The sequence below is a fragment of the Eptatretus burgeri genome, chromosome 10, assembly GCF_056783735.1.
Source record: "Eptatretus burgeri isolate ZD-2024b chromosome 10, Ebu_testis_v1, whole genome shotgun sequence".
Lineage (NCBI taxonomy): Eukaryota > Metazoa > Chordata > Myxini > Myxiniformes > Myxinidae > Eptatretus > Eptatretus burgeri.
The window spans coordinates 81,271,819-81,298,839 of record NC_140970.1 but is presented as its reverse complement, the minus strand read 5'-3'; the positions used below and the strand labels follow the sequence as shown (position 1 = coordinate 81,298,839).

At 42.6% G+C, this 27,021-nt stretch overlaps 1 protein-coding gene across 3 annotated transcripts in view; it reads left to right on the top strand.

The window, feature by feature from the left end:
• The window catches only part of PRUNE1 (prune exopolyphosphatase 1), a 44,493-nt gene extending 20,528 nt beyond the window's left edge, over window positions 1–23,965 (top strand). For all 3 annotated transcript variants that reach the window (XM_085899091.1, XM_085899092.1, XM_085899093.1), the window contains 3 exons: window positions 6,618–6,871; window positions 22,512–22,670; window positions 23,073–23,965. In XM_085899091.1, coding sequence (XP_085755217.1) covers window positions 6,618–6,871; window positions 22,512–22,670; window positions 23,073–23,243 — 584 coding nt within the window. In that variant the 3' untranslated portion in view covers window positions 23,244–23,965. The remainder of the gene's footprint in view (window positions 1–6,617; window positions 6,872–22,511; window positions 22,671–23,072) is intronic.
• Window positions 23,966–27,021: the final 3,056 nt, after the last annotated feature.

Sequence of the window (27,021 nt, the reverse complement as noted above, 5' to 3'; positions counted from 1 at the left end):
CGCAGCTTCGAGGTGGGGCAGCGGGTGATGGTACGCGATTATTTCCACGGTTCCAAATGGGTGCCGGCGGTAGTCTCTGGGGTGCTGGGGCCGGCGAATTGCATGGTGCGGACTGATGGTGGGGATGTGTGGAAGCGGCACGTGGATCAGATGCATGATCGCTGTTCAGAGTCACCCCCCCCCCACACCTCCCCGAGCCGAACGTTGCGGGGCCCCCACCGGTAGTCTCGCCGGCACCTGACGTTGTATCGCCGGGACTGGCTGGGCCGGCGTCGAGGGGGTCTTCGCCTGATGCCGTCCTACCCGGGGACGTCGAGCAGGCTGGGCAGTCGGGAGTAGCTGGTGTTGCGGAAAGTACGAGTCCGGCTAGGGTGTCACCTCGACCGAGCCGGGAGGCGTATGAGCCTGGACTGTCTGGTGGCGCTGCCCGTCCGAGGCGGGTCAGGGTGCGGCCACGGTACTTGGAGGATTTTGAGTGTTGATGGGTTTCTGATGGTCATGTTGTGATTATCCGTTCGTTATGTGACGGGTCATTTTACGGGGGGAGGAGTGTGCTGTGTCACATGATTGGGTTTTCGTATATCATGCCTCGCCCGCTAGGGGTGGTAAGACTGTGCTTCTGGTCGCGCAATAAAGCGGAGTAGATGGTGGCCCGCGTGCTTCTTGCGTCCCACCGCACCTAGTACACACTAGCTTGTAATAAATATCCTATTGTTGAATGTACATAATCAGCTCCTCGTGTCCATTTCTGCCATTGACTGGGTGTGTCGTGCGTGTTAAGGAGTAGCTGGCCATTGCCGGGGTAACAAGATAATCGGGCCGACCGAACTTGGCGATAAAACCGCTCGGCAATGCACGCGGAACGAGTGCGCTTAAGCGGCTCGCTTCCGTACGAGTTCGGTCGAGGTATAAATTCTCGGTATTTCTGTCTGCGTGGATAATTAGGTATATAGAGATTCGGCGATTGACCCTGTACCGCGCGGACAGAATATTGACAGTTTATGGTGCATTAAGGCACCCGTAGCAGGGTTCCAGAGTTGTCCGGAAGCTACGACTGGATTCCAGGCGATCGAGCCGAGACGACTCCACTGCTCCATCTGGTGGTCGTGCTTATGGCGACGCACCGGCGAAACTACAACAATACCTTATAGACATACTCGCATTCAAATTGTACATACTTTATAGATATACGCACATTCTAATTGTACATACTTTTTAGACATACTCACATTCTAATTGTACATACTTTATAGACAAACTCACATTCTGATTTTACATACTTTATAGACATACTCACATTCTAATTGTACATACTTTATACACATACTCACATTCTAATTGTACATATTCTATGGATATAGAATATGTACTATATCTATAGAACTCTGTCCTCTCTCTGCTCCCCCCTACCACCACAGCCAAACTCTGTGCTCCCCTCCCCCTTACCTGAAATCCTCAAACCCCATCCCAACCTAATGTCCTCAACCCCTCCCCCCTCTCAAAAGCGTCAAACCCCTCAATCCCAACATTGTCAACTTTTATCGACATGCTCACATTCTACTTGTACATACTTTATAGACATACTTTATAGACCCCCTTTCTTCTTCAAGTACTCAACTGCCCCAAACCCCAAGTATTCAACCCCCCTTCCAACCCAAGTCCTCAACCCCCCCCCCCATTTCCAACATCTCAATCTCCCTCTTCCAACTCCATGCACCCTCGCCCCCAAACTCTCTGTCCTCCCCTCCCCATATCTTCCTGTTCTTAACAACGTTACACAAAGACACACAGGGAAGTTTGGTGCATGGGAAGGATATTTGGCCTATCATGCCTACGTTGTTCCTGTATCCTGTCCCCGTTTTTTAAGAAAAATATTAAAAATAAACAGAGATGGAACGTTAAATTCACGTTCACTTCCCCCTTTCTTCCCTTATTTCGAAATTATATTGATGCCTTCCGTTTCTGTTTGTTTGTTTGTTTGTTTGTTTGTTTGTTTGTTTGTTTGTTTGTAGGCACGATAACTCAAGAACGGAAGATGCTACCAATGTCAAATTACACCACGTGATACAGGAGGGTGATGTCTCGTGCTGATTAGATTTTGGTCAAAATCGGTCAAAGGTCAAGGTCACGGTGAGGTCAAATATTCGATTTTTGATGGTTTGGTACAGATAACTTGAGAACGGAAGAAGCTACCAATGTCAAATTACACCACGTGATTCAGGAGGGTGATTGCTAGTGCTGATTAGATTTTGGTCAAAATCGATCAAAGGTCAAGGTCACAGTGAGGTCAAACATCCAAAAAATGATAACTCGAGAACGGAAGAAGCTTCCAATGTCAAATTACACCACGTGATTCAGGAGGGTGATGGCTAGTGCTGATTAGATTTTGGTCAAAATCGGTCAAAGGTCAAGGTCACAGTGAGGTCAAACATCCAAAACATTCGATTTTTGATGGTTTGGTACAGAATCATCGGAGAAACTTCTGGTTTGTGTCGCTACCTTCTCAAGAGATGGCTTTTATTCGACAAGGTCAGAGGTCAAGTTGACGATTTCGTAAGTACCAGTCTATGACTGTTTGTTGCTTACGAAATCTAAAGATTTCGTAAGTATATTGATGCCTTCCGTTTCTGTTTGTTTGTTTGTAGACATGATAACTCAAGAACGGAAGAAGCTACTAATGTCAAATTACACCACGTGATTCAGGAGGGTGATGGCTAGTGCTGATTAGATTTTGGTCAAAATCGGTCAAAGGTCAAGGTCACAGTGAGGTCAAACATCCAAAAAATGATAACTCGAGAACGGAAGAAGCTTCCAATGTCAAATTACACCACGTGATTCAGGAGGGTGATGGCTAGTGCTGATTAGATTTTGGTCAAAATCGGTCAAAGGTCAAGGTCACAGTGAGGTCAAACATCCAAAACATTCGATTTTTGATGGTTTGGTACAGAATCATCGGAGAAACTTCTGGTTTGTGTCGCTACCTTCTCCAGAGACAGCTTTTATTAGACAAGGTCAGAGGTCAAGTTGACTATTTCGTAAGTACCAGTCTATGACTGCTTGTTTGTTGCTTACGAAATCTAAAGATTTCGTAAGTATATTGATGCCTTCCGTTTCTGTTTGTTTGTTTGTTTGTTTGTTTGTAGACATGATAACTCAAGAACGGAAGAAGCTACTAATGTCAAATTACACCACGTGATTCAGGAGGGTGATGGCAAGTGCTGATTAGATTTTGGTCAAAATCGGTCAAAGGTCAAGGTCACAGTGAGGTCAAACATCCAAAAAATGATAACTCGAGAACGGAAGAAGCTTCCAATGTCAAATTACACCACGTGATTCAGGAGGGTGATGGCTAGTGCTGATTAGATTTTGGTCAAAATCGGTCAAAGGTCAAGGTCACAGTGAGGTCAAACATCCAAAACATTCGATTTTTGATGGTTTGGTACAGAATCATCGGAGAAACTTCTGGTTTGTGTCGCTACCTTCTCCAGAGACAGCTTTTATTAGACAAGGTCAGAGGTCAAGTTGACGATTTCGTAAGTACCAGTCTATGACTGCTTGTTTGTTGCTTACGAAATCTAAATATTTCGTAAGTATATTGATGCCTTCCGTTTCTGTTTGTTTGTTTGTTTGTTTGTAGACATGATAACTCAAGAACGGAAGAAGCTACTAATGTCAAATTACACCACGTGATTCAGGAGGGTGATGGCTAGTGCTGATTAGATTTTGGTCAAAATCGGTCAAAGGTCAAGGTCACAGTGAGGTCAAACATCCAAAAAATGATAACTCGAGAACGGAAGAAGCTACCAATTTCAAATTACACCACGTGATTCAAGAGGGTGGTAGCTCGCACTAATTAGATTTTGGTCAAAGTCGGTCAAAGGTCAAGCTCACAGTGAGGTCAAACATCCAAAATATTCGATTTTTGATGGTTTGGTACAGAATCATCGTAGAAACTTCTGGTTTGCGTCACTACCTTCTCGAGAGACAGCTTTTATTCGACAAGGTCAGAGGTCAAGTTGACGATTTCGTAAGTACCAGTCTCTAAAGGCCCGGTCACACCTTGACGTTTTAGCCAACGTATGCCGATTTTTGAATTTTTTTTCTAAAACGCTGGCAAACGTTGAATACGTTATGGGTAAGTTTTGATAACATTAAGAGCACGCTGGCATACGTCGTAGTACGTTGCCATAAGTCGTTGTACGTTGGCTTTAAACGTTGTACTTTTCGGTTGTCCTCAAATTTTTTCATGCTTGAAATTTCACGACGTATGCCGGCGTATGACTCAGACGTTCCGCTACGCTGGCCACAAGTTGTAGGCACGGTCTGCGATCGTTGACAGACGTCAACACATGCTACTTGTAAGTTAATCATAAGTTGAGACACGCCGAGGTAATGTTTAGCGTACCCGAAACTTATTTCTAACCTATGATTAACGTGTTGTTGGCACGTTACGCGATCGTTGCCACACATCGACAGACGTTACTTTTAAGTTACTCATAGGCTGAAAGACGTCGGTATAATGGATCGTCCTTGCGTCAGCGTCCACGGCCACGGCCAGGACACTTATTTGCAGCATTCTTCAAACTTTTCTTCGGCATGACGAGGATGTTCACACTTCGATGTCTAGCTTGGCTATGATTCCAACTGTCCATCGGCAGCGTCTATTTAAAATAGTCGAGTTTGAGCGTTTTAACACGTTCAGAAGAAACGCTTCAAATTTCCAAACCCCAGCGTCAAAAAAAAAAAAAAAAAAAAAAAAAAAAAACAAAGGCGAGTGACAGCAATTTAAATCGTTCATTGTAAACAATGAAACTAGCTGAGTGGTACCATTTCAAAGTCGTTGAGTGTAAAAAAAATCCAATTGTTGAGCGCAAGCGTCTACTTTCAATAGTGGAGATGCAGCCATTTAAATCGTTGAGTGGCTGCCTATGAACCTACCCGTGGACACGCGGACGCAAGGAGGATCCATCATAACCCACACCCTCCCCCTCACACCCACCTACTACTGCCAACATGAACAAACTACTACTAATACTAATACTAATACTGATACTGATACTGATACTGTTACTGCTGACATGGACATCAACTCAAAAAGGACTCGAAAACACTGTTGGGTTCCCCTTTTATGAGCAGCATTTTTATATACCAATTCCCAAAACCGCTGGGAACACGTCTTTATATGGCAGTTGTAAGCTAGAAACACGTTCATTTTTTTTTTTTTTTTTGTCGACCGGAAGACGTCATTGGAATACGTCTACATACGTCGATGTGTGTTGGGACTACGTAAAGAATTGGTTCAAAGCACGTCAAACATAAGTTAGAAATAAGTTTCGCGTAAAAAAGACATTACCGCGACGTGTTTCGACTTATGAGTAGCTTATAAGTAGCCTTTGTGGACGTGTGTAAGCGTCCACATATCGTGTGTAAAACTTATCCCCATCGCATGCAGAACGTGTGTCATACGCCGAGTACGTCGTAAAATTTTGAACATGTTCAAAATTTCTTGACGTACTCTACTTACTACGACTTATGATAGCGTATTTAGCGTTCTACTCACGTATACCAAACTTACCCATGCCGTATTCGACGTGCCCCCAACGTTTTAGACACATTTTTCTTAGGTCGGCATACGTTGGCAAGATCGCCAAGGTGTGACCGCGATTTTGACCCTTCCATTTCTACGGCAGTTATGATTCGAATCGTTGTGCGTCAGCCTTTTAATAGACTACGTCACGACATCGTCGGCGATGCGTGCAACGCGCTATGCCTAAGTTAGACTATCGTTGGGCATCGGTTGTGTAGGCCGACAACAGGTTCAGCATTCGTTGGTATAAGTTATCTATAACACAACGAAACGTTCTGTGTAGTTACCAATGCGTTACACATAAGACCAAGTCGCTATGAATACGTCCGAATCTTTAAAAAAAAACATCAAAAGTTCAACGTAAGCCAGCGTTTTACATACATTTTAACACGTTGCCATCGCTGGCTAAAACGTCAAGGTGTGACCGGGCCTTGACTGCTTGTTTGTTTGTTTGTCACGCGATTCCTACAGTTGGGGCGGATTACATCCAGACTTGCTACATAGGATCAGCATGACCCCAATTGGTGTATAGGGGTTTTTATCTTTGGGGGGGGGAGGGGGAGGGGGAGGGATGCAAATTTTCTATGTAAATGTGTATTGTGTAGCGCCACCTCCAGGTGGGGGAGGGTATTACAAGTCTTCACCATTTACAGCGCAGCATTCCTGTCCCGACATTTTCCAGTGCAGTGATGTGCTTTGAATTGTAAGCAGAAGGTATGTTTTTGCTTCATGGGTTATTTATTTATTTTGCTGACACACAATTATCAGTTGCCTATACATCGCCCAAATAAAGGTATGCGTCAGAAGAACGTGTTGCATGCTTGGAACAAGATCGTCCGTAGGGCAGGTACTCTGCTACTATAGCGAATGTTTGAGCAAATGTTGAAAAGTCAGATTAATCTGTTGTCTTTATTTAAAAGGAATATTTTAACTGAACAATTCTATCAGTTGTATCTTTGGACTTATTAAATGGTTATTTTATTACAATGGGTACATTTCTTGATTTTTAATGTCTGCTTCTTGTTTGCAGCCACCATCTTATTAGATTGTGTGAATTTGTCACCTGAGGCCGGAAAAACCACGCCAAGAGACCGGGCTGTTTTGGAGACTCTGGAGGGCTTGTTTCCACACCTCCCTTCAAGATTGGAGATTTTTGAAGAGTTGTTGAGCATTAAATCCAATATCGATGGCCTCAACATGGAGCAACTCCTTCGCAAAGATGCCAAGACAGTTGAGGTTGAAGCAATCAGGGTTGAACTCTGTACTGTCTACTGTACTTTGGAGGTATAACAGCCATTATGATTAATGTAGGAAACTTTTGTGATCACTCTTGCTAACCAAAGGTTGCAACGTAATTGTCATTCGACTTTGTTTTTGTTTCAAGCATACCTGTAAACAATTAATAAATAACAGGTTTAAGGTGCCGTTTTGAAGTTTGCAAAAATGGTGGAATTTGTGACCTTGACTGCCACCATTATTTCTGTCACCTCCCAACCTTCTTTTTTCCCCTACTCCTGTGGTGGAAATGAACTTGATTTCCCCTCAGGTTCAGCATACAAAGGAGAATCTTTAATACATACATACGTGCGGATATACGGGAGAAATCTCCATTAATGACCTAATCCAAGCCATATATATATATATATATATATATATATATATATATATATATATATATATATATATATATATATATATATATATATATATATATATATCAATCAAAGCAGGGACGATTTGGGGAAATGATTGAACAAGTAGGATAAAAGAGAAATAGCCTTTCATCTGGGAAAGAGTAACTTTTACCAAAGTTTGATATCAAAATGACTGCTTTCTCCCACTGGGAAGGAGTGGAACAGAATCTAAACAATGTTGGTTCCAGTTGGCAAGGCCCAAGTGCAGCCAATCAGAAAAGAGCACAGACAGCTCCTCAAGGTCCCACAGGGTTTGGAGGTACAGACAGTTACACAGATCAACAAAGTGAATCATTACTTTGGCACGTTCTTAGCGTTGATAAAGAACAACAATGCATTCTGATTGGTGCCGCTACACAAAAGCCATGCATTATGTTCATTAAATTTGTGAACTAAATAAGAAATATCTAGTTATATTTACCCTCGTGGAAGGATTTGAAGAGGGTATTGCATTTGGGTCCATTTGTTACTTGGCAAAATCTTCGATTTTGTCAAGTATGTTGGTCTGTTCCGTTTGTTGGTTTGTTTGTTTGTTTGTCCGGTCGTCTCGAGCCCAAACGGCTGGACCAGTCGTTCTTAAATTTTTACACCTGATAGGCAATCCACCTGAGACGGTCCGCGTCCAAACCCCGTCTTAATCGGACTAAACGTCACGACGTGACGTCACACAACGTGAAAACACATTTTTGGACATAACTCAGTGACCGGAAGTTGCAGCGACTTCCGGTTGACGCCAAATTAAACTTCATTCAAATATCTATATATTAATACTGAAGGACCAATTTTGTGCTCCGACTAGCGGTCGTGTCACATTTTTCTCGGTACTGTGACCTGGACTGAAAGAAACATGGTACCTGTAAGAGTGCATCACGCATCGTGGCAATTGTCAAACTTCAACTCTGAAGCAGAATAAACACTTTTCGTTTACATGGTGACGTGTGACATCACCGCTGAGAGGCGTCAGGATGTCATGACATCATTGGTTATTCGCTGACGCCATTACGTCCGTCATCAGAACGTTACTGCTGAGAGGTGTAATTACTAATATAATTCCACTCCTCGAAAATAGCGTCTGCAATGTAAAACCCTCTTCTGCACATGGTGACTACCTCAGAATGTGAATTTGACACAAAAAATGTAACAAGAAACATTGTACAGTAGACACCGCTTTATAAATCCACCATGGGACCACGCCATTAGGATTTATTAACCGGCTGGATTTATTAAGCGGAGAACCTATTTTCAGCTACCGACTGGATAGATAAGACAAAAAGCGAATGTCGTTAAACACTGCTTTATGCTACAAAAACATTGATTTATCAAACATTGACAAGGGGATTGTTCAAAAGAATCTCTCCAAGGTCGCTTTCTTGGGAGGGAATTGCGCAAATGTTCCCTTTTTTTTTTTTTTTTTTTTTTTTTTTTTTTGTATACCTTTGTCGAGGCTCGTATGAGAGCTAACACACAACTCGCAGCAAGGAGGCATGAGACAAGAGGGGCGGGAGTGGAAGGGACAAAACAGTGGGGAACAGACACATTAGGTGAACTGTGGAAGGGAGAGGGATGGGGATGGGACGGGGAACATGGCGAAGAGAAGATGGACATTTCAGGGACTTTCAGGAAGGAAAGCAGGAGAAATGAAGGAAGTGGGCTTGGGTGGATTATCGGGGGTAGAAAAGATCGTAGAATCCTTTATTGAATCCGTCACGTGGCTGAAATCGGGATGGGCAAAACCTGAGAGCTGCAGTCCCCTGTCCAATTTGGTGAGTGCTGTCCGCATCTCTGCCGCTGTTGGCATCGGCTCAGGTTCGTCGTCGCTTTCTTCCCTTGGCCATTGGGATTCGGGGTCGGAGGGATTCAAGCGGTGGCGGGATTCGAAGTCCGTCACCAGTTTCTGTTGTTTTTTTTTTTCACTCTGCGGCAGTGCATACTACATCAAGCTTAGGTTGAGACCGCGCACGTGCCAAGCAGGTGGATTTATTAAACGGAGGATTTCTCTATGTAAAATTCCGTTCCAACTCATTTTGGTCATAATTAGCGGCTGGATTTTATAACCATGGATTTATAAAGTGGCGTCTACTGTATCTTCTCTCTTCTATCTATCTTCGATATATTAATACTGAAGGACCAATTTTGTGCTCCTCCTCGCAGTCGCATCACGTTTTTCTCAGTACTGTGACCTGGACTGAAAGAAACTTCGTACCTGTAAGAGTGCATCGCACATAGTGGCAATAGTCAACTTTCAACTCTGAAGCAGAATAAACACTTTTCGTTGAGATGGGGGCGGGGGATGAAGAGACGGGGGCGGGGTATGAAGAGACGGGGGCGGGGGATGAAGAGACGGGGGCAGGAAGTGAAGAGGCGGGGGGCAAGGTAAGCAAATTTTTGTGTGGAGGTAAGAAAATTGAAAGCGGGAGACAGGGGGAAATGGGGCGGGGGCTGGGTTGAATTAGGCGGAGTTGAGTGTGAGGGGGTGGACGGGGGTGGGGGCCCGGGGGCAAGTGGGGCGGGGAATCAAGAGACGGGGGGCAGGGAGTGAAGAGGCGGGGCCAGGGTAATTACATTTTGGGGTGAGGGTAAGCAAATTGAATGGGGCAGGGGCGGGGGATGAGTAGGCGGGGGAAAAGCACACCCTGTCCAGTCCATGTCCCTCGAGTGTCTGTGAGCTGGTGAGAGTGGTTGAATGAACGGAATCCGTCTGTGACGGGGTTTCAACTAGTCTATATATTGATATTGAAGGACCAATTTTGTGCTCCTCCTAGTGGTCGCGTCACGTTTTTCTCGGGACTGGGACCTGGACTGAAAGAAACTTTGTACCAGTTGGAGTGCATCGCACATGGTGGCAATAGTCAACCTTCAACTCTGAAGCATCCGTCTGTGATGGGGTTTCGGCTAGTCTAAATGATTTCTAAATGCATCTTATTACAAATTACGCATAGTTTTCGCAAGCGTGTGACGTCAAAGTTTTGCCTATTGACGTCATTTTAAAAAAATATATTTACGCTCGTGTGCAGCCGAAACTACTGAAGCAATCATTCTCAAATTTTAACACGTGATAGCCAATCTTGCTGAAATAGTCTGGGATCAAATCACGTCATAATCGCACTTAACGTCACGACGTTACGTCAAAAAATGGTGAAAACAAGCTTTTGAACATAACTCAGTAACCGGAAGTCGTAGCGACTTCCTGTTAATGTCAAAACAAACTTCAATGGAATATCTAAATGTTTTAAAATGCATGTTAGAACAAATTATGCACAGTTTTCGCAAGCTTATGACGTCAAAGTTTTTAGCTATTGGCGTGATTTAAAAAAATTCTATTCGTTCTACAGGTCACAATTCTTAACCGTTTTGGATGGAATTTTAACAGCTGATAGAAATCCACATTTGCAAAAAGATGTGTGACTTTTGGTGATGTTCAAGATCAGGATCTGGATTCTGCATCACTTTATATCATCGCCCATTATAAACCAATGGGTAATTTTGTGAATTACACATGGCTATTTCTCAAACAGTTTTGTACTTATTATATTGAAACTTATACTGTCTATTTATGCATGTAATATTAACATGTGTACAAAGTTTGATCGAAATTAACCCAAGGTCAAGGTCAGGGTCACCCAAAACATGAAAAACACACATATAAAATACATATTTTTGTTTTACAACATATTTCAAACCTGATAACGGGATCGTAAAGCTGGTTGAAAAGCAATGTTCCAAGGTATTTTCAAATATTTTCTACGATCAGAATGAAGGCAACAAGCACCGATGATAAGTTGTTGAATGTCACATGGTGGCTTTAAATGAGTTGTGAAAAGTTTCAATCTGCTGCCGTTACCATGACAACGTGCGCCTGATAATTGTTATTTGTGACGTCGTGTCATTTTATTAATGTACGAACAAATAAACACTACACATTCCATGACATTACAGCTTGGACCACCACACGGAAAGGTCAACTAATTCGCCAAGTGTCGTGCTAAGCACGATTTTTCATTTGTTACTTAAGAAATCTAAAGATTTCGTAAGTATATTGATGACTTCCATCCTCTGTTTGTTTGTTTGTTTGTTTGTGTGTGTGTGCTTGTGTTTGTTTGTAGGCACGATAACTCGAGAACGGAAGAAGCTACCAATGTCAAATTACACCATGTGATTCAGGAGGGTGATGGCTCGCGCTGATTAGACTTTGGTCAAAATCGGTCAAAGGTCAAGGTCACAGTGAGGACATTGCCTGTCCATTAGGAACAAAAGGTTCACACATGATGGCATTGGTCACATGGTTTGGCAGCCATATTGGATTTATCCTAAAACCCATAAAATATCTCCTCCTCCAGAACGGCGGGACAAATCGAGGGAAACTTTGCACAAGTGTTCCACAAGCCACAGGTGTACAAGTGATATATAGCAAGTACTCCTCATGGGGAATGAGTGTGGTATTTTATGATGTCATTGTTGCCTTTGTTATGATGTCCTAATTGCATATGTAGAATGCTACATCCGATCAGTAGAATTTTTTTTTTATCCGATCAGTATAAAAATAAAATTAAAAAAGAGGAACAAAAGCGTCACACATATGACATCATAGGTCACATGGTTTGGCAGCCATATTGGATTTACCCTAAAACCGATAAAAATACACCACTTGAAAGAAGTCCTGGTGAGGGTTTGCAATCTCTGATTGCGCTTTTTCTTGTTAATCATCTACTAATTGATATACTTAAGTCTTCCTGGAACTTATGCAACATTTCCATGTTGTTCCAGAGTTCTAATCAATGCAACTGACAAATGACAAATTAATATCATAAATCAAATGTAACAGAAGGCAGATGTATGTTTCACAGAAAGCCCATATCACAAGACATAGATAATTATGTTTACAATGGAATCCTCTCAACTGCAGCATTTTACCTCAATTCAATTAAATTTTGTGAGTGAAGAACAATGTCTTTATTAACTCACATAAATTACAAATGCTTCAAGAGGAAATCAACTTCGACACTGTCTACTGCACTTTAGAGGTTCAAGTCATTATGATTAATGTAGTACATTTTGGTGATCACTTTTGCTAACCAAAGGTTGCAACGCAATTGTCATTCAGTATACTTTGTTTTTGTTTCAAGCATACCTGTAAAAAAAAAAAGAAGAAGAAGTTTAAAGGTCCCATGACACCCAAAAGTACTGAAATTGCATATATATACATAATATATGTCCTATAGGAGTTTTTCATCGCAATTTCTGATCTGACAATGTGTTTTCACAATACTCGTTCTGTAAAATGTAAAATTTAAAAAACAAACCTCTTCGGGAACGCCCCTAAAAATTCTGCCGAGATCTACTGAAAGGGGCGTAACCCACATGACGTCAACTGCAGGATGACAAAGGCTGCACGTAAATTACTCGGGTTGGTGGTCTACGTGATTCTATTGGCTTCCTGTGTGTTTCCACATTCGATTGGTCGACTCAAACGCTTCGTTCATTTCTGCTTTTAAAAAATCAAACATTTGGTTTTGAATAATGGATGACATGGGCTTTGATTTGTCTGGTAGCGACAGTGAGTGTGAGAGAAATGAAGGATTTTGGTGTGAATCAGATGGAGAATTGTCGGATAACGTAGTCGCCCGAGGTGAAGTTCAGGCAGCTGGAAATGGAATACGGCTTTACCAGTTCGAGCCCGAAGCAGGACAAGCAGAGGAAAATGGCGATGAAATTCCCGGCGTTCATGATGATCGCGAGGACATCGGAGGAAGACTTGGCAATAACAACTGGTTAGACTAAATCCTATTCGTAATTCAATAATGTAAATTCGACTTGCATACTGCTCGATATCAGAAATATTTTAGTGAGGTGACGTGAACAGCGCAGCGCAGCGGACATGTTGCTCCGCGGTGAATGAATTGTAAGCAAGGCCAGCCCATGTCATCGGCCGTATCTCTCCGCGCATAAAACGAAGCAATCTCGCTGTCCGGATACGATGAAAACTTGTGTGCAGAACACACCTTGCGACACAATTGTCTAGAGTAGTCTGATAAATCTGACGTTCTGTTGCATTTTTATTTATTTTATTCCTAATGTCGTCATGAAGCGCCAGTAGGAAACAATGAAGAAAAGAGAATAATAAAAGAAAGCTACAGCACGTCAGATTTATCGGACTAGTCGGACGGACGACGGATTTATCGGACTAGTCTAGACTCAAGTTGACAAGTAACTTGTATTAGCATGCACACAATGTACAAGTCAATGCGTAAGAGTTCCGAGGCTATGAGGCCGTGTAATAGGACAGATAAATTTGTCTTTCATAGTTGTGCCAACATATTTTTCCCTGTTCATTTATTACAGCATTTTGGCTAAATGTTAATGAATAGCAAGCCAATGGAAGCAGTACCTTCACTTTAGAATAAACCCATGTGTGTTGAGTGCATCTATACCTGGCTTGCACGTATGTGGAATCGTACCTATCCCAGCAGGCTGATTTCAACGAACAATTCAATAAGCTGCAAAATGTGGGTGCAGGTTTTTCACATCGTTTGATTTTAAAATTATCTCCTTGTGCCTTGAAATGATGCAATATTAATCTTTAGTATTTTACTTGTATGTCCCTGTAAGTTTATTTTTTTAATGGAAAGGTTCAACAGTCACATTTAATATTTTGTGGACATGGTATAGCCCTTTATTGTGAATACATGTATTGGATTTGTACACGACTACAACAAGGTAGTAAAGGGATAAATAATTGCCTCGTGATTGTTGTGCATACACGGCTCAGAAGCAGAATTTCTTTTCCGCGAAACAATCACAGGAATTAAGACGATCAGTGAGATAGCAAACACATGTGCACAATGCATTTGTACGTACTTTAAACGGCGCGCAACATCTAGTCAATCCACTCTGTGCGAGTCGCGTTCTGCAGATGACGTGAAGGCTGCGGTTCGCTGAAGTCAACTTTTTTAAGGGGTGGGGCATAGCAAGTTGTGAAAAGCACCAGAAATGTTCGAAATATTGATCCAATTATCCCATTTTTTATTTTAAAAAAGAAACATGGGTGACTTATTCGCTAGGAAGGTCAAGTGAATATATAAATAACCAGAAAGTTTTGAATGTCATGGGACCTTTAAGGTGCCTTTTTTTATTGTTTGCAAAAATGGTGGAATTTTTCACCTTTACCCCCACCATTATTTCTGTCACCTCCCAACCTCCTTTATTTCCCTACTCCCCTCACCCATGTCCTACTATCCCCTCCCTTTCTCTTTCTTTATCTCAAGTTAATTTTTTCCCATTTAACATGCTCTCCACTCATCTCTTTTGAGTGTGTGTGTGTGTGCGTGCAAGTTGGGTCACCCGATCAAGTTCGGGTTGTTTAGACTTGAGTAAGCCATCAAGAAGATTTATGTTTAAAGGTGTAGCATAAATTAATCTGCGAGTGTTGGACCAAGTGGCTTCATTTCATTGTTTACCAATTTAGTGATTAAATTCACTCCAATATCACCAGATGCCTTCAGCATCTCCGACAATACCAGTGCTGCTCTCCACTTTACCATTCTTCATTTCATCGATGGCTTTCTTCATCCATTCATTTTTTATCTCAGGTGGTGGTCCCTGCACCGGCTGGACTGCCTCCAGAATATCCCTGTTCCAAGGGAGCTCCTCATTTAGAAGGTGCTCAGAGTAACTCCTCCAAGCATTTCTAATCTCCCCATGGTCAACCAGTACATTTCCCATATCATCCTCCACACATTGTTATCCTATGAGATCCTTATTTTGACTGATCATTTGATTTGCTATCCTAAATATCTCCTCGCTACTATCTGCATTATTTATCACATCTGAAAGTGAATCCTGCACTCACTTTTTTAGCCTTGTAAATGTCCCTTCTTGTCCTACGTTTAGCCACTAAGTATTCCTCCTTATCCCCTCCATTTTTCAAAATCCTAAACAGTTTTCCTTTTTTCTTGAATTGCCATATTCACCTCATTATTCCACCACCGTGTAGCGGTGTAGCCTCATGTCTAGCTGGGCCCTTAGACCAGCCACATGTCTTTTCAGTCGCACACAGCAGCCCATCTTTCAAAGAGTCCCAACAACTCTCTACATCCTCTCCTACCATTGAGTTTCCAAAAGTTCCCTGTAGAAATGTTCCTTTACATTCTGATCTCTTAGTTTCCATACTCTTCTGCTTGGGACATGAGGTTTCATCTTTTCACGACTCCAACTTAACTTTACATCACACATTTACAGCCGATGTTGTGAGGCACATTCTTCTCCACCTATTGTTTTCACATCGTTAACCAACTTCTTATCTAATCTCCTAATGAGAAAGTAGTCTGGCTCTTTATACCTCCATACTCATCAGTGAACAGTCTGCTCAGCCTCTTCTGAAACATTGTGTTACAGACGACCATATCTAAAGCATCCCCAAACTCAAGTATTCTTATACCTTCAGTGTTTCTAATTTAAAAACCTGACCCACCATGCACACCCTCATATCCTTCTGCTATTGCTCTGACATGTCCATTCAAATCCCCTCCGATCACAACTTCTCTCTCGCTAATCCCTGAAACAGCATGCACATGTGTGTCCCAAAAATCATCCTTCTCCTCCTCCCTTAATCCTATCTGTGGGACGTATGTTGATACAACTGTTAATATACACTTATCAAACAACAGCTTTAGGACTATAACTCTTGCATTTACCCTCCTAACCTCCAACACCCTCTCCACCCACTTCTCAGCCACCATAATCCCAACACCACCAGTCCCAGAGTCACAACCTATCTAAAATAATTTATACCTATCATTTCCACCTGCGGCCATTCTTGCAGGACCTTCCTTCCACCTTGCTTCTTGCACACAGCATACGTCCACTCTTCTGCGGCTCAAAGTTTCCGCTATCTCAGCAGCTCTACCACGCGTAGTACCAATATTCAGACTCGCAACTCTGACACCCATCTTGTCATGCTGAGTGGATGCTTTATGCATGACAAATTTTCTCTCATTTGTAATTTGTTCAGCCATATATTTCAAAGAAGAGTAAATTGAGGGAACCTAAGTATGAGAGCCACCCCCTCCCCCACCCCCATGGTATATGCCACAGCAACCCCAGACATCAGTGCGCTTACATGACCTGATGCCGTAACAGCAGGAGTCCAGTGGTCTTGTAGGTGACTCACCCCAGCCCTCTGCAAGGACACCCATCCATGCACAGCATGGCACTAAAGCAGATGGGGTATTATTTGCCTGTTGATAGAGCAGCCTCCCAGTCTGCTACGACTGAGTTTGGGCTCCTGTACAGGCAGTAAGTGCCAACCTGTTAATCCACACACCCTGTACCCTCTGGACAATGTAGCAACACTGCCCAGTGTCACCACGGCAAGTAACCCAGATGGGGAAGCACAAACGCAGGTCCCCATTTCGCGAAAAGGCATATTTGAGGCATGTTTTTTGTGGCTGGATGCCCTTTTTGATGCCACCACAATGTCAGCTTTGTCGAAAGTGACATACTCTAAAAGGCAGCAAGGGGGATTTGCAATCAGTTTCCTTCTCTGAGGTGGACTGATTAAGGCCCTGTCACACCTTGACGATTTAGCCAGCGTATGCCGACGTATGAAAAATTTGTCTAAAACGCTGGCACACGTCGAATACGTTATGGGTAAGTTTTGTATACGTTAAGAGCACGCTGGCATACGTCGTAGTACGCCAAGCTGTTAGACAAATTTTCCATGCTTGAAATTTTTCGACGTATGCCAGTGTATGACTCGCACGTTCCGCATACGCTGCCCATAAGTTGTAGGCACGTTGCGCGATCGTTGACACACGTCAACACACGTTACTTGTAAGTTACTCATAAGTCTAAACACGTCGAGGTAATGTTTAGTGTACCCAAAACTTATTTCTAACCTATGAGTAACATGTTGTAGGCACGTTACGCGATCGCTGACACACGTCGACACACGTTACTTATAAGTTACTCATAAGTCGAAACACGTCGAGGTAATGTTTAGTGTACCCAAAACTTATTTCTAACCTATGAGTAACATGTTGTCGGCACGTTATGCGATCGTTGACACACGTCGACACACGTTACTTGTAAGTTACTCATAAGTCTAAACACGTCGAGGTAATGGTTAGCGTCAGTGTTCCAGACTCCATGGTTTTTTACTTACGAAATCTAAAGATTTCGAAAGTATATTGATGCCTTCCGTTTCTGTTTGTTTGTTTGTTTGTTTGTAGGCATGATAACTCGAGAACGGAAGAAGCTACCAATGTCAAATTACACCACGTGATTCAGGAGGGTGATGGCTAGTGCTGATTAGATTTTGGTCCAAATCGGTCAAAGGTCAAGGTCACAGTGAGGTCAAACATAATTCCGTAAATTCATGTGGAGAAATGGAGTATTTTTGCTTCGTTCGACGTTACGAGTTCGTTTTAACTTCGATTTTAATTTTGTCTTCGGTTTTTGCGGTCGCTTAGGACGCTTAAAACTCGGTTGTAGAAATTCTGCTAAAATCGGATGTTTTGGAGACGTTTTAAGATTGTATAGAAAATATTTCACTCGACGCGTCACGGGTCGTCCCATGATGCAAGTGCGCTCGAGCAGACGCGTCGTTGAGTTACGTTAAGGTATAATTGCGTGGAGAAATGGAGATTTTTGCTTCGGTCGACGTTACGATTTCTGATGGTTTGATACAGAATCATCGTAGAAACTTCTGGTTTGTGTCGCTACCTTCTCTAGAGACAGCTTTTATTAGACAAGGTCAGAGGTCAAGTTGACGATTTCGTAAGTACCAGGCTATGACTGCTTGTTTTTTTCTTCTTTTTTTTTTCTTTTTTTCTTCGGCATGATGGTGATGTTAACACTTCGATTTCAAGTGCGGTTTTAATATAATATAATGAATAGGCTGCCGCTCAACGATTTAAATCATAACCGTACTCAAAATCGAAGTGTCAACATCACAGTCATGCCGAAGAAAAAAAACAAAAACAAAAAAAAAACATGCAGTCTGGAACACTGACAGGTTCCTCCTGTGAAGCCCATTTTTATACACCAATTCCCCTAAACGCTGCCAATACGCCATTATACGGTAGCTGTAAGTGAGAAACACGTTCAGTAAGTTCTGTGGTCGTCCGGTAGACGTCAATCAAATTGGTCTACGTACGTCAATGTGCGTTGGAGATACGTTACACATTGGTTCAAAGCACGTTACTCATAGGTTAAAATTAAGTTTCGGGTATGCTAAACATTACCTTGACGTGTTTCAACTTATGAGTAACTTACAAGTAACGTGTGTCGACGTGTGTCAACGATCGCGTAACGTGCCTACAACTTATGGCCAGCGCATGCGGAACGTGTGCATCATACGCTGGATACGTCGAAAAATTTTCAACATGCTGAAAATTTGTCGACGTACTCGGCGTACTACGACGTATGCCAGCGTGCTTCAGCGTGCTCTTAACGTATACAAAACTTACCCATAAAGGCCCAGTCACACCTTGACGTTTTAGCCAGCAATGGCAACGTATCAAAATGTATGTAAAACGCTGGCTTACGCTGAACTTTTGATGTTTTTTTTTTTTAAAGATTCGGACGTATTCATAACGAGTTGGTCGTATGCATAACATATTAGTAACGGGCACAGAACGTTTCGTTGTCTTATAGATAACTTATACCAACGAATGCCTCGCCTGTTGTCAGCGTTCACAACCTATGCCCAACGATAGTCTAACTTATGCATAGCACGCTGCACGTATCGCCGATGATCACGTGGCGTAGCCTATTAAAAGGCTGTCACACAATGATTCAAATCATAACCGCCGGAGAAATGGAAGTGTCAACATCGCAGTCACACCTTGGCGATCTTGCCAGCGTATGCCGACCTCTGAAAAATGCGTCTAAAACGCTGGCGCACGTCAAATACGGTATGGGTAAGTTTGGTATACGTGAATAGAACACTAAAGTACGCTATCATATGTCCTCGTCAGTGGAGTACGTCTTGAAATTTTAAACGTGTTAAAAAATTTACGACGTACTTGCCGTATGCCTCACACGTTCCGCATGCGTTAGAAGCACGTTATGGAAGGGAAGACCATCTAACTTTTACATCCGCAACACATTCACATAGAATACGAACGCTTAATTCAACAGATACTTAATACACGAGAAGGGCACTCGGTAGAGCGCATACGTCCGCCACATAATGCCTGATCCACGAAAACATATCGGGCCCAATACATTTTTGAAATATTTTGCTGTTCAGTTTTACTGAACAGTAAGAATCACTTTAAAAATTCTCGTATCCAGATTCGGATCTTCACCGAAATTGAATCAATTCTTCCTTGTCATGCACCCAAACTGTCCACGAAGTTTCATCTGAATCCGTTTACAACTTTTTGAGATATAGTGCTATATATCAGTTTAGCCCTTTCTATCAATGGTGAAGAATCACTTCAAAAATTATCAGATCTGGATCCGGATCCGGATCTTCACCAAAATTGAATCAGTTCTTCCTTGTCACACACCCAACGTGTCCACGAAGTTTCATCTGAATCCATCTACAACTTTTTTGAGATATCGTGTGATACATCGTTTTTGGCCCTATCTCTCAATGGTGAAGAATCACTTCAATAATTCTCGTTGTCGGATCCGGATCCAGATCTTCACCAAAATCTAATCAGTTCATCCACATCACACACTGAACCTGTCCACAAAATTTAATCTGGATCCGGCCACAACTTTTTGAGATATCCTGCACACAGACAGAAAGGGGTGAAAACATAACCTCCTTCGCCTTCGGTGGCGGAGGTAATAATTGCCGTTACACTGAAGATTCTTTAACCCCTAGGAGCCATAAACACAACAATATATATATATATATATATATATATATATATATATATATATATATATATATATATATATATATATATATATATATATATATATATATATATATTGTTGCGGATTCCGCGCCCGCCGGCGTGCTGACGGCCACGTAACTCGAATCGCGGCACGTCGCCCACCGGACGGACAATCCAGTCGTGACCCTCTCGGACTAACGCCGGGAACCAGTCACGGGTGGACCTTTCGGTCTCACCGCGATCGAGCCAATCAGCCCCCGCGTGGGATAGGGTTGCTCGCCAAATTCGACCTACCTAAGTACCCACGCGGAGGGTAGACCGGGCGATCGCACCTCGCCGCAGGTCGACTTCGGACACGGGCCACTTAAGCGACCCGTTCCGTACTATCAGAATAACCGAGCGGTGTTATCGTCGACCTCGACGGTTCGATTAATTATCGGGCGTATTCAGCCCACTACCAACCCTTTACGTGAAGCAAGATGAGGATTCAATGGGAGAAATGACGAAGCGAAGCGGGAAACAGTTCAACACAAAGCACATTTATTCGCGGCACACGGGAAGCACACATTCAATTCCACCAAAAGCACACAAAAAAGAAAAACACAATTCAATTTACACAAAAAGCAAATATAAAAGCGAAAACACAATGCAGAGCTAATACCGACTACCGAGCACACGGCAACACTTATACAATTCTACTTCACAGACGGCGCCGACAACACATACCCAAAACCAAGGAAAAGAAATACCCTCAAGGATGAGGCGGCCTGAGGCCGAGACCGGGTCGCGCCTACCCGTCTGGTGATGAGACGCGGAGCGGCGATGGTGCCTCAACTCCGCGGGCCTCGCGGACAGTCTCTGGTAGGGGGTGGGAAAGGGGCCCCCTTGGTCGCACTATCTCAGCGCGGGGGGGAAACAGGAGGGGGTTGTTGATGCTCGGGGTATAGAGGATCTTTATTATCCCGCGACGAGCGTCTCCACCTCGGCCAGGTCGCGCTGTCGGCCTCCTTGGGGTGCAGCTCCCTGCACGACGCGAGCACCCCCTCGTCTGGTGTCGCCGCCTTTCCACAGTTCCGTCCCCTCCGTTCCGACTCCAACGCACACGACGAGCAGCTCCACCGCCCGCGAAGTCTTGACTCTCTGTTTCCGACTCTCCTACTCTCCTACTCTCCGCCTCTCGACTCTCGACTCTCCTACTCTCCTACTCTCCGCCTCTCGACTCTCGACTCTCCTGACTGACGAACACGGTCCTTTTATCCGCCCCGTAACTTCGCCCTCTCATCTTTGACCCCCTCCCTTCGACCTTTCACCTCGCTCCCCATTGGCCCGAGAAAAAGTGGGCGTGAAGGCTTTTTGATCCATAAATTTGCATATATCGATCGCCCTGGGGGCGGGGCCACCCGCCCTCGCTCACCGATTGGACGGCAAAAAGTGGGCGTGTGTCGTTTTTGATCCGTTTTTGAAGCACAAAATCCGTGATTTTGTACACGCTGTTCGACGCGCGCCCTGCACGAGTCCAACACCGGTACCCACAGCGGGGCAAGAACGGTGGCGATGCTACGGTTGCGAGGTGTGACGGGAAGGTCGTGGCGGTTGTGGTGAAGCGGCGTTGTGGTTGGTGGTTGATGTTGTGATTGTGGTGGTAATCATGGCGGTTGGTCCAAATTAAAGATAGTAAAAGAAAAATGGCTATCCTGAAGAGTCGCAGCATGCATAAATGACATGTATTCCCACTAGACAACGGGTTTGGGCCTAACTACACATGCACTTACCGAGATACCTCACCTAAGGGACCTGAATGGTGGTTTGCGAATTTGGTAACCACAACAATATATATATATATATATATATATATATATATATATATATATATATATATATATATATATATATATATATATATATATATATATATATATATATATATATATATTTGCTGATAACTATAGTGACCAATATAAATGCTTTATCTATATAATGCTTCCTATTTCCATATTTTAGAGCCAAATGGTGTTTTTTATTTTTACTTTTAGGGAGTGTTCACTTTATGGAGTTTGAAGTTGTACTGGAGAAGGCTCCCACACGTGAATAGAAAGCAAAATATTTAACCTGTGCTGTTGATATCAAGATGTGCATATATCGAGGCAGGTTTTATTCTCATCACCTATTTGAGGAATATTATCTCGATTATGATGAGAGCAAAGAGTAAAGGGAGAAAAGGGGCATTATAAGATATAATGGGGGGAAGGGAGAGGGCGCAGTGTCAAATATTCCACATCTTTGTGTATGCAATTAGCCGGCTTATTGTTCCAACCTGCTTATTGTGACTGAAACTGGAATGCTCTGACTTGACGGCCACTTCTTGTTTTTTCCGGTCAGACTGTATTGCAGCGCCATGGTCTGGAGGCTGATCTGGCTCTTCACAGTGAGACTGGCTCATATAATGCACTAATCCTCCTCACCATCGTCTTTAGTTCTAAGGGGACTCCCCGACGGGGAATTCTCCTCTACACAAAGGATGCAGCGTTACGGATGAAGGTTAAGAGTGTACATGAATCACACCATAGAGACCCATTTTATTGTCTTGTTTGGCATTCTAACTAAACCCATATGCTACAATCTTAGGTTAATATCCCATATCTTGTGATATGTGCATTTCTCACCAATGTCCTTGGAGTAAATGTAAATGTATACTGATGTCTCTTGTTGTCCTTCTCCTGGATGTGATTTGTGTGCCTACTCTTCCATGAGCCTGAGGTTATTATAACAGCACACAATAAAACTTACATTGTAAGAAAAAAATGGATTATTGACACGTTTGTCTTCATTTTTAAACATGATCAATTGTAGTATTTCAGTACACACAAGGAACATACACATCTCAGCTGCAGTGATTTGGTGAGTTGATGATCCTTCCCCTCATCCCCTCTTTTCCTGCAGCTTTGCTTGGCTCTTGAAAACTGCCACTCCCCAGACTTGCAGCTGCAAGTAATTTGTGACGTGAATTATACAAGTGAATACTGGGTGGCTTACTGCCAGAGAACTTCCTCGGCATCACGCAAGCAGTTGCTTCCGATCGTGATGGATGCACTTGCAGACGAAGCTTCTTAAGAAGCAATACGATGAAAGTCTTTCCACATTGACTCGGTGATTAGAAAATGAGTATCAAAACGTTGGTGTGTTATTGAAAGAATAACTCGTCTTACAAAGGTCACTGCTTTGGATTTTGATGCTTCATTCTTGAAATTGTAGAAAATGTTACAAAAGGAATGTATGTTTTCAGGAAAGTCAGATTTGTTATAAAATACAGCCTTTTTATTTTGAATTATTTTATTTGTTATTTAAAAAAACGTTTTTTGCACAATTTATAACAAAGGCAACTTTACAAACAAGGGTATTGTGAAATGTACCACCACTGAGCACCAACCAAGCACCCAAGCCACTGGGAGACACCATGAGCCACCTAAAAAGTTCTATAATTATCAATATTACTTCTTTTTTTTTTAATTGGGTGGAACATGAAGACTGAGTTATAGTCATTCGTCTTACTACAATTTTCTGTTGTAGTTTAAGTGTCTGTGTTATACAACAGGGGTCTTGTGATTTTACAAATGCATTTTTGTGTTGATTTACATCGCATTGATATTCATGTTTTTAGCTCGCCTGTTCGAAGAACAGAGAGCTATAGTGATACCCCTGGCGTGAGCGTCAGCGTGAGCGTCCGCGTTAGCATCCGTGTCAGCGTCAGCGTGAGTGTGAAAATGTTGAAGTTTTTGGTGCAAGTTATTTTTTTCCTTTCTAATGTTTTTATCCACCACACTATTTTTTTATACGCCTGATTTATATATATATATATATATATATATATATATATATATATATATATATATATATATATATATATATATATATATATATATATATATATATATATATATATATATATATATATACATACACACACACACACACACACACACACACACACACACACACACACACAGTAGAATAGGCATAAGTCGTCACCATCGGGACCGAGAAATAAGTGACGACTTAGAAATGTGATGACTCACGCGTATATGAATATTCATGATGACTGTGGGGTGAAGGATGAAGTCGCGCGTGGCCTGGACACATATCTGTGAGAGCCGGCTATTGTACCAAAAGGAAAACACAATCCTCGGGGCATAGGTGGGGGTGAGTTGGTGAGTTGGAAAGTGATCAAGCAAAGATGGAATTCATGAATCAGTTTATCAAAAGTAAAGATAATGAACAACTCTGTAAGACAACTCGTATACCATCGGTGATGGTATGGTGACAAATTACATGACACACAATCATCGTGGTGATAATTACCACTCAATGCCTATGTGTAAGTGAGTGCGGTAATGTACAAAACAAGCCAATATAAAACCATGATCGGACTTCAACACTAAGCTCGATCGATCCTTTACTTCTTCGCGAAGTAATCCGTTATGTTTGACTGCCTCAAACTCTTGGGCATCTGGTGCATGAGAAAGGATTCAAACCGGTCATTGTATTCCATGATGTTGCCTGGGTAATCCTCCACCGAAAGACAGTATCGGCCGAATATTCGGCCGAATCGGCCGAAACCGAATATTTGGCTGAGCCGACATTTGCCGAAACCAGATGATGAGCGCGTCATCGACATCTTCAAAAGACACACATTTCACGCATTTCACACTTCCCACCGGCCTCACGATCTTCTCCACTTGTCCAAATATCTTGCCCTTATTCTTCAAGATATCGTTCAATGTCTGCCGTTTGATGTCCAACTTCTCAGCTACGTCTGTTTTCTTCATCAGTGAATTTGCCTCGCAAAACTGGATAATGTCGTATTTTTCTTGGTAGGTTTTAGTTGTAAGCTTACGCTTAGTTGCCATTGTCCTGCCTGCAGTGCGATCAACGTGTGTACGCAGTTATAAATAGCCTATCACTGGCGGTGTACACCAATGAGCGAGCATCACGATTCCATGAAATCGGGCTTCTCATGAGGCAGCAGTTCCGTGTGACGAGTTAGGAGTGGTAATTTACTTGAGTTTCCATTACGTGGGAATGGACAACATCTGACGACTTAGATGAAGTGACGACTTAGAGATGACGACTTACAGAGGGATGACCCTTTATTCAAAGGGATTTAACATGAGATAAATTCGGGACTTTTTGACGCTGCCGACTTAGGCGAAGTGACGAGTTACACGCTGCCGACTTACACCTAGTCTACTATATATATATATATATATATATATATATATATATATATATATATATATATATATATATATATATATATATATATATATATATATATATATATATATATTGGGGCGTATAATGTGATACCTGTCGTCCGTCCGTCCGTCTGTGTCTGTCTGTCTGTCTGTCCGTCCGTCCATCCGTTCCTGTCCGCACTCTAACTCCTAAAGTTTTCAACTTTCACGTTTCATATTTGGGACATAGGTGCAGACTGTGGAGACGGTGTGTCGCGACATACATTCGTCATCTAAAGTGATTGCCATGGCAACCAGGATGCTGTTTTCCATCCGTTCCTGTCCGCACTCTAACTCCCAAACTTTTCAACTTTCACCTTTCATATTTGGTACAGACTGTGGAGACGGAGTGTTGTGACATATGTTCGTCATCTAAAGTGGTTGCCATGGCAACCAGGATGCTGTTTTCCATCCGTTCTTGTCCGCACTCTAACTCCCAAAGTATTCAACTTTCATGTTTCATATTTGGGACATAGGTACAGACTGTGGAGACGGTGTCGCGACATATGTTCGTCATCTAAAGTGGTTGCCATGGCAACCAGGATGCTGTTTTCCATCCGTTCCTGTCCGCACTCTAACTCCCAAACTTTTCAACTTTCACCTTTCATATTTGGTACATGGGTACAGACTGTGGAGACGGTGTGTCGCGACATACATTCGTCATCTAAAGTGGTTGCCATGGCAACCAGGATGCTGTTTTCCATGTAGTAGCACAATTCTGTATATACCTTCTTGTTCGGGCGTATATTGTGCTCACTTGCGCTCTTGTTACTGATGACAAATACATATATTGCTTTAAAATTATTTGGATCAGACTTCACTGCAATGCTTTATTAAAAAATATTAATTATTAGACTAGTCTTTTAAAAACGATAAATGTATGAACAGGCGAGCATTGGGTGTCTTTGACACCAACTCTCTGGTTGTTTGTTTGATCAAGTAATGTTCCAAATAGAACAGAAAGATGGCAGGGTCAGTCCTGGGATCCAACCCAGTCAATGGCAGGTTCATATCAGAGATTAAAAGGACATCCAGTGAACACCACCATCATTCAGATATATGCTCCAACTTCTGCTACAGATGAAGAAAATGTGGAGGAGTTTTATAGAAAGATGCTGGAACTGGTAGAACAGGTGCCGAAGGAGATGTTTTAATTATAATGGGAGGCTGGAATGCAAAAAATGGAGAAGCAGGAGCACCAGGGATCGCAGGCAGGCATGGACTTGGTATCTGAAACGAGCCAGTGGAGTGACTGCCAGAGTTCTGTGTGGAGAATGAGCTTGTAATTGCAAACACATGATTCAAACAAACCAAGCATAGACTATACACATGGACGTCACCTGATGGGCAACATTGAAATCAGATTTACTGCATTCTAATCAATAGAAGATGGAGAATTGTTGTGCAATCTGCCAGGACTCTGCTAAGTGCAGACTGTGGGACAGATAATGAGCTCCTTGTGGCAAAACTACGAGTCAAATTGAGAAGGGTGAAGAAAAAAATCAACGTCTGACCAGATATGACCTTGAAAACGTGTCTAAACAATATGCAACAAAGATTAATAATAACGGTTTGGCAGAGCTGGACTTCGTTGACAG